At 40.7% G+C, this 8,799-nt stretch overlaps 1 protein-coding gene across 1 annotated transcript in view; it reads right to left on the bottom strand.

The window, feature by feature from the left end:
- EPHB2 (EPH receptor B2) overlaps positions 1 to 8,799 on the bottom strand; it is a 402,338-nt gene that overhangs the window by 224,763 nt on the left and 168,776 nt on the right. The window contains exon 3 of the mRNA XM_053690188.1: positions 4,065 to 4,749. Coding sequence (XP_053546163.1) covers positions 4,065 to 4,749 — 685 coding nt within the window. The remainder of the gene's footprint in view (positions 1 to 4,064; positions 4,750 to 8,799) is intronic.

Raw genomic sequence — 8,799 nt, 5'->3', positions numbered from 1 at the left:
ATGGGAAGACGGGCAAGCAAGAGGGAATGGTCAGGTGGGAAGATGGGCAAGCAAGAGGGAATGGTAAGATGGGAAGACGGGCAAGCAAGAGGGAATGGTCAGATGGGAAGATGGGCAAGCAAGAGGGAATGGTAAGATGGGAAGATGGGCAAGCAAGAGGGAATGGTCAGATGGGAAGATGGGCATGCAAGATGAAACGATCAGAAGTTAAGACAGGCAAACAAGATGGAATGGTCAGATGGAAAAATGGGCAAGCAAGAGGAAATGGTCAGATGGGAAGATGGGCATACAAGAGGGAATGATCAGATGGGAAGATGGGCATGCAAGATGAAACGATCAGAAGTTAAGACAGGCAAACAAGATAGAATGGTCAGATGGAAAAATGGGCAAGCAAGAGGAAATGGTCAGATGGGAAGATGGGCATGCAAGAGGGAATGATCAGATGGGAAGATGGGCATGCAAGATGGAATGGTCAGATGCGAAGATGGGCATGCAACATGGAATGATCATATGGGAAGATGGGCATGGAAGATGGAATATTTAGATGGGAAGATGGGCAAGCAAGATGGAATGATCAGATGGTAAGATGGGCATATAAGAGGGAGTGATCAGATGGGAAGATGGGCATACAAGAGGGAATGATCAGATGGGAAGATGGACAAGCAACATGGAATGATCAGATGGGAAGATATATATGCAAGATGGAACTATCAGATGGGAAGATGGGCATGCAACATGGAATGATCAGATAACAAGATGGGCATGCAAGATGGAACAATCAGATGGGAAGATGGGCATACAAGAGGGAACAGTCAGATGGAAAGATGGGCATGCAAGATGGAACGATCGGATGAGAAGATGGGCATGCAAGATGGAACGATCAGATGGGAAGATGGGCATACAAGAGGGAACAGTCAGATGGGAAGATGGGCATGCAAGATGGAACGATCAGATGGGAAGATGGGCATACAAGAGGGAACAGTCAGATGGGAAGATGGGCATGAAAGATGGAACGATCAAATGGGAAGATGGGCATGCAAGATGGAACGATCAGATGGGAAGATGGACATGCAAGATGGAACGATCAGATGGGAAGATGGACATGCAAGATGGAACGATCAGATGGGAAGATGAGCATACAAGAGGGAACGATCAGATGGGAAGATGGGCATACAAGAGGCAACAGTCAGATGGGAAGATGGGCATGCAAGATGGAACGATCAGATGGGAAGATGGGCATACAAGAGGGAACAGTCAGATGGGAAGATGGGCATGAAAGATGGAACGATCAAATGGGAAGATGGGCATGCAAGATGGAACGATCAGATGGGAAGATGGGCATGCAACATGGAACAATCAGATGGGAAGATGAGCATACAAGAGGGAATGGTCAGATGGGAAGATAGGCATGCAACATGGAATGATCAGATAGGAACATAGGCATGCAAGATGAATGTATCAAATGTGTGTACAAGAAAAACGTATATTTGATGGGATGTTCAACACCTAAGCTAAATAGTTTAAATGGAAAGATGGGCATGAAAAGATGGGAGTATGTGCTTGGATCAAATTGGTTAATGGGCAAGCAGGACAAATGGATCAGGTTACAAAAGCATGTAAGATAAATGTATAAGACAGAAAGATGGGTATGCAAGATAAAAAGATTAGACAGCATTTCCTTTTATTCACTACTACTTGCACAGAGCTGTGGCACACTTTCTCTTTAATTCACAGTATGACCTGTTGCTTTCTCCGCTTTATTTTAAGGACTCTCACTAAGGAATTCTCCTTGTAGCCACTGCCTACTGCTAGATAAGCAAACAGACATTGCAGAACTAACATTCTATGGTCACATAATTTTTGCCGCAAAAGTCCTCTACTGAGCATGGCCAATAAACTGACTGTATCTGCATTAGATGTCCCCTAGCAATACTGTAAAGACAAAACTGCTACCTTGTGGTAAAATTACCCCCTTGTGGTAAAATGTAAAATTCTTTTAAAATGATAATATATTACAATGATTTCTATTAAGTACAAGCCACTGTTTAGTGCTTTTTTTATTACAACAATGAAACAGACTGTGTTATATCCCTTTAAGTTCAGAACAGTTCTTGGTCACAAGCACTCACACATCAACACTATTCTAGCACCTCAGGAATGAAGAGACTTTTTTTCCACGCTGGTATCTCTTCTGCCCAGCCGGTAATGAAAGATATGCCGTGGTCCCTCGTCCTGCAGTTGAGACCCAACATATATAAAATATATAGCTCAGATACCAAAAAGGGACATTAAATCACTTCACTCTACCAAGAAAAAAAGCCACTTATTGTCAATACCTGTAAAGAACTTCACAAATCTTGAGCTTGTTTCATGTCACTAATGCAATGTAATTAATGACTGGATGTTTACTAGGAATACCATAACATCAGAAAAGACCCCTTAAGAACAGCAAAGGGATTTACCTAAAATTGGGGTAAGAACAGGGTTCCTGGAAAAATAAAGATTGTAAAAAATATGAAACTGTGCAGACTAGATGTGCTGAGCCATTACGTTAAGGGTGTCCAACTCCAGTTCTGCAGAACAGCCAACATGCCCCAGCGGAATCAGTCAGGCTCAGGCAATCTGATTAATCCTCAATTTGGCCTGTTTGTAGCATTCAGCGCCAGGACATGGACAGCCTTAAGTTACATTCTATGTTTCTCTCTTATGAGGTTTTGTAACCAGGAGAGGTTCAAATATTTTCATAAACAATCAGGCCAAAACAAAAGTACAGGACAGAAACTAGCAACCATTTAATAAAATGAAATATGATATTAAAAAATACAAAGCAAGTGAGGCTATGCAAGGACTACAGATATTCTATTGGGTTATTGGTTTACGAAGACTAAGAAATGCGACAAATGATCAATGAATCATGAAAGAAATGTTTTGGTTTAACGTTTCTAAAACAATCTAAGAAAAATAAATGTCTACTTGTTTTAATTTGATGGGGGCTTAAAATGCTAAATCGATGTAATGTTTGTATTTTGTGTTACCGCACACCAAGTCACCCGCTCTGTGCTATCATTTACTTAGGATCACTTTTGTAAAATCAACCAGTGTACATGATACAAATATACGCATTTGGAGCACCCAGAGGTACAGATATGGCATTAAAACATATGTCTGGTACACTGTATAGCCAGTTTAATACACTAAACTGATGTGCTGTTTCCCAACGTACAATGACCACAACATACATATTTCAAAGGTATACAGTTATGTTAATAGAAATGACAGGCCTGACAGCCGTTTCACCCAGGCAGAATATGTCTGTGTTTTCTGTCACAAAAGGTAATTTGTTCTTTTTCTCCTCCAATTACATATAGATGGTTTGCATAGTTGTTGTCATAGCCAAGATTTTGCAGAAATGCTGTCAAAGTAGTGACTAATTTTTATATTTATTTACAGATATAATGTCAGGTTAGTGAGAAATAAAACTCAGGGCAAAAGTCAGACAACTTATGACTTCTCTTGTGAGTGAGTGGAAGAATAGAATTAGAAAATCTGTTTTCTGTATTGTGGGATCAGCTGAATTCCAAGAAAATGACAATTTTACCTGCCTGAACGACCAGGGGGAAATGATAGTTCCGCACTGGACCCATTTCCCCATGTTGGAGGCCAGAATGGATGTGTTAAGAAAATAAAAGTTGAGTAGAATTACATGTCAACACCAGAAGCAGACAGAGTTTCTTCTCATCCCGTCCTTAAATAATTTAACAGAGGTCTCCAAAAAGTCACATCACTGCCCTGACATAGACAGCAAAATATTCTCTAAAAAATACAGGTGATGACCAGTTAGTGCCACACCTTTAATTAGTTATAAATTCATTGGTGCCACTAATGTAATAGAGTATATTAACTGGTAAATACCATATTACTCTCTTATATTAATCATTAAAAGTCTTCTTTATATAAATACACTGGTGAACCCTTAGAGGAGATATTTTAGACATATTATAGCATAAAGGTATTAAAAAAACATTGTCCATTAACTTTAAATAAAAATTACACATATTTTTTACCTCGACATCCAGTGCCATTCTCCACAGACTCGTATCCGGCTTTACACATGCAACGACCAATAGGTACAAGCCATTCCCCATCACCGTTGCAATACAGTTTGATGGGAACATCCACTTCCTCTGCATTCGGTATGCAGATCCCTCTGGCAGCCACCAAGGAAGTGCTCTCAGCTCCAGAAAGTGTCTCCTGAAAGATGGCTCCATTCTGAATCACTCGTGGACATTTACGATAATAGACTCTGACGGCTATAAGGGACATGCATGCACCATAGTCTTGAAACGCTAGATAGAAGCCATTTTTGGAGACTGGACCAAAACTCCGTACTTCTGTATTAATTTTCATTACCCGTCCCCCAAGGTCCACCTGGGAAAAGCTCTCATCAGCAGCTATGGTGTCCACTTTTACCCAGGGATTCTCCATCCAGTTGGGAAACGTTTTAGTTGCAGAATCAAAGTCAGACTCATAATAATACAAGTTGAAGGTTTCCTTACAAGAGCCTGGAACACTGGGGATGCTACTACAGTCCCGCACAGAAAATTTCATTTCCACGTGTATTCTGTGGGCTCCTCGCCTACGAATGTACTTGGTCCTTAGCCAGTTGTTCTGACTGGTCACAAAGACGTTACACACTTGATACGTCCTAATGGTGTTCATGTTCTCATCATAGCCACTCACCTCTTCCCACTGTACAAAGGATAAAAGGAAAAACATTAAGCTTTGCTAGCATTAAAGAAATAGCAAGTACAGGAGAGAAGGTGCAATAGGAAGGAAAAGATGTGACTACAGGAGGGAGAATGATGAACAATGTACGTATAATGTGTATTATATATAGTACAGGTGAAAAGGTGCACTAGGAGGGCAATGATGTGACTACAGGAGAGTGTACAATGAACAGTGTATGTATAATGTGTGCATTATGTGTAGTACAGGATAGAAGATGCAATGGGAGGGGAAGACTGTGACTACATTAGAGCGTACAATGAACAGTGTATGTATAATGTGTGCATTATGTGTAGTACAGGATAGAAGATGCAATGGGAGGGGAAGACTGTGACTACATTAGAGCGTACAATGAACAGTGTATGTATAATGTGTGCATTATGTGTAGTACAGGATAGAAGATGCAATGGGAGGGGAAGACTGTGACTACATTAGAGCGTACAATGAACAGTATATGTATAATGTGTGCATTATGTGTAGTACAGGATAGAAGATGCAATGGAAGGGGAAGACTGTGACTACATTAGAGCGTACAATGAACAGTGTATGTATAATGTGTGCATTATGTGTAGCACAGGATAGAAGATGCAATGGGAGGGGAAGACTGTGACTACATTAGAGCGTACAATGAACAGTGTATGTATAATGTGTGTATTATGTGTAGTACAGGATAGAAGATGCAATGGGAGGGGAAGACTGTGACTACATTAGAGCGTACAATGAACAGTGTATGTATAATGTGTGCATTATGTGTAGCACAGGATAGAAGATGCAATGGGAGGGGAAGACTGTGACTACATTAGAGCGTACAATGAACAGTGTATGTATAATGTGTGCATTATGTGTAGTACAGGATAGAAGATGCAATGGGAGGGGAAGACTGTGACTACAGGAGAGAGTGTACAATGAACAGTGTATGTATAATGTGTGTATTATGTGTAGTACAGGATAGAAGATGCAATGGGAGGGGAAGACTGTGACTACATTAGAGCGTACAATGAACAGTGTATGTATAATGTGTGCATTATGTGTAGTACAGGATAGAAGATGCAATGGGAGGGGAAGACTGTGACTACATTAGAGCGTACAATGAACAGTGTACTTATACACATACACTGGTGTGTGTATTTTGTATAGTACAGGACATAGAATGCTATGGGAGGAGAGAGATCTGACTAAACAGGAGTGTATACCTAATGTCAGTACAGTATATAGTGCAAGACAGAGGAGACATACATGAAGGGATATGACTATGCGCATGTACAGTGTATGTATAACGTGTTTAATGTAAAGACCTCAGGGCACAGGAAATCAGACACAACAGGAGGGTAAGCATGTGACTATAGGAGTGTGTATGGTGTGCAGAAGGATTTCCCAAATCCAGTCTTCAGGACAAATTAACAGGCCATATTTTTAGGATTTCTGATGTACAGCACAGATGATAAAACCAGCTGACCAGTAATTGCGTTTATCTAACCTGTTCTCGTCCAGGGTAATCCTAAACAATCTGGCCTGTTGGGTGTAGCGTGTATGTACAACGTATGGATTGTGCAAAGTACAGGGAATGTGAAATGGAAAAAAATGGATGAAATGTGAGAGCCACACACAGAATACCGAGCACACTGTAGCCACGCTCTGTTATACAACATGTATAGGGATTTAAATGGGCATTCAATGCAAATGCTAGACAGAATGATGCATTCAATGAAAATATTAGCTTGAGCATATGCAGGTATATATTTTTAAAATGACATTAGTTAGTTAAATATTGAAAACATAAATGTAAAGTCTTAGAGGCCTATTTATGAAATGTCTGTCGGACCTGATCCGACAGTGCGGATCAGGTCCGACAGACATCGCTGAATGCGGAGAGCAATACGCTCTCCGTATTCAGCATTGCACCAGCAGCTCTTGTGAGCTGCTAGTGCAACGCTGTCCCCCTGCAAACTCACGGCCAATCGGCCGCCAGCAGGGAGGTGTCAATCAACCCGATCGTACTCAATCGGGTTGAATTCCGGCGATTCCTGTCCGCCTCATCAGAGCAGGCGGACAGGGTAATGGAGCAGCGGTCTTTAGAAACACGGGCCCTCAAGCTCCGTACGGAGCTTGATAGATAGGCCCCTTAGTGTCCATAATGGGCGCCGCCATTTTGAAGCTAAACTTCCTTCTCAGCTAAGTCTTATTATAGGGCATCTAAAAATGAGTCACTAGAGCGAGCAACCAATGACTGTGAATACAACAGCGTCTGGAGTCTGCGCTTTTAACAGAATTTGAAAATCACACAATTTTCAGAATTGAATTAGATGATAACAGGGTACAATAATGAACACAACTTTATGGCCATGTTTATCACTACATATAATTAAAGGGATATGAAACCCAAAACTTTTCTTTTGTGAGCATATAATTAAAGAAAAAGTTTTCAATTTACTTCAATTTTCATTTTATCAAATTTGCTTCATTCCCATTACATTCTTTGTTGAAAAGATACCTAGGTAGACATCTGGAGCACTATATGGCAGGAAATAGTGCTGCCATCTAACGCTCTTGCAAATGGATAACATTCTTGTAAAACTGCTGCCATATAGTGCCCCGGACACCTGCAAATTCCTAAGCTTACAACCCTGCTTTTTAAAAAAAGATTCCAAGAAAACAAAGAAAATTTGTTTAAAATTCCACGCTCTATCTGACCTTGAAATAAAATTGTGTTTCATGTCCCTCTAAAGACATTTTATAGTAGAATCTCAAATAGGGTTACATAGCGTAGCATCGTCTAAGGCAAAAGGAGCCCAGCACTGAAGCTGCTATACTAACCGGAGCTCAGCCACTATGGGGACGGACGCCTCAATAGAATTTGCTCTTCTGATGGTTAAACTTAGATCGGATGATACGGGAGACAAAATGCTAATAAACTTCATGTGAATAAAACACTTTTAGACCAATTGTCTAGGAACATTTGAGGCTGTTACGTTCTTCCTTATTCTCAATGACCAGCACCAGACTGAGCCTACAGATTTGCTCTTTATGTGTAGTCTTAATAAAGGAACAATATAGAAGCAATAAATGATAAATAGCGCAGTGTTCTCCCCAGGGCCATTTTAGCGGATGCACCACCCAGCTAATTTTACTGACCACCCGGGTAATTTTACTGACCACCTGACTAATTTTACTGACCACCCAGCTAATTTTACTGACCACCCGGGTAATTTTACTGACCACCCGGGTAATTTTACTGACCACCCGGGTAATTTTACTGACCACCCGGGTAATTTTACTGACCACCCGACTAATTTTACTGACCACCCGACTAATTTTACTGACCACCCGACTAATTTTACTGACCACCTGACTAATTTTACTGACCACCCGGCTAATTTTACTGACCACCTGGCTAATTTTACTGACCACCCGGCTAATTTTACTGACCACCTGACTAATTTTACTGACCACCCGGCTAATTTTACTGACCACCTGGCTAATTTTACTGACCACCCGGCTAATTTTACTGACCACCTGACTAATTTTACTGACCACCCGGCTAATTTTACTGACCACCTGACTAATTTTACTGACCACCCGGCTAATTTTACTGACCACCCGGCTAATTTTACTGACCACCTGACTAATTTTACTGACTACCCGGCTAATTTTACTGACCACCGGCTAATTTTACTGACCACCCGGCTAATTTTACTGACTACCCGGCTAATTTTACATTTTACTGACCACCCGGCTAATTTTACTGACTACCCGGCTAATTTACTGACCACCAGTCTAATTTTACTGACCACCCAGCTAATTTTACTGACCACCCGGCTAATTTTACTGACCACCCGGCTAAAATTTAAGCCAATATTAAAGCTATAATTAGTTAATATTAAATGTTTTTGATGTTTGTTGCTCACATTATGATTTTAGCAATTTATGTTAAATTATGCAATTAATCTGTGCATTGGATATTTTAAAGGAACAGGAAACCGCAACATTTGCTTTCATGATTTGGATAGAACATAC

This window comes from Bombina bombina, chromosome 8 (assembly GCF_027579735.1).
Source record: "Bombina bombina isolate aBomBom1 chromosome 8, aBomBom1.pri, whole genome shotgun sequence".
NCBI classification, from domain to species: Eukaryota; Metazoa; Chordata; class Amphibia; order Anura; family Bombinatoridae; genus Bombina; species Bombina bombina.
Note: the sequence above shows the minus strand (reverse complement) of the source record. Positions and strands in the feature narration are given on the sequence as shown.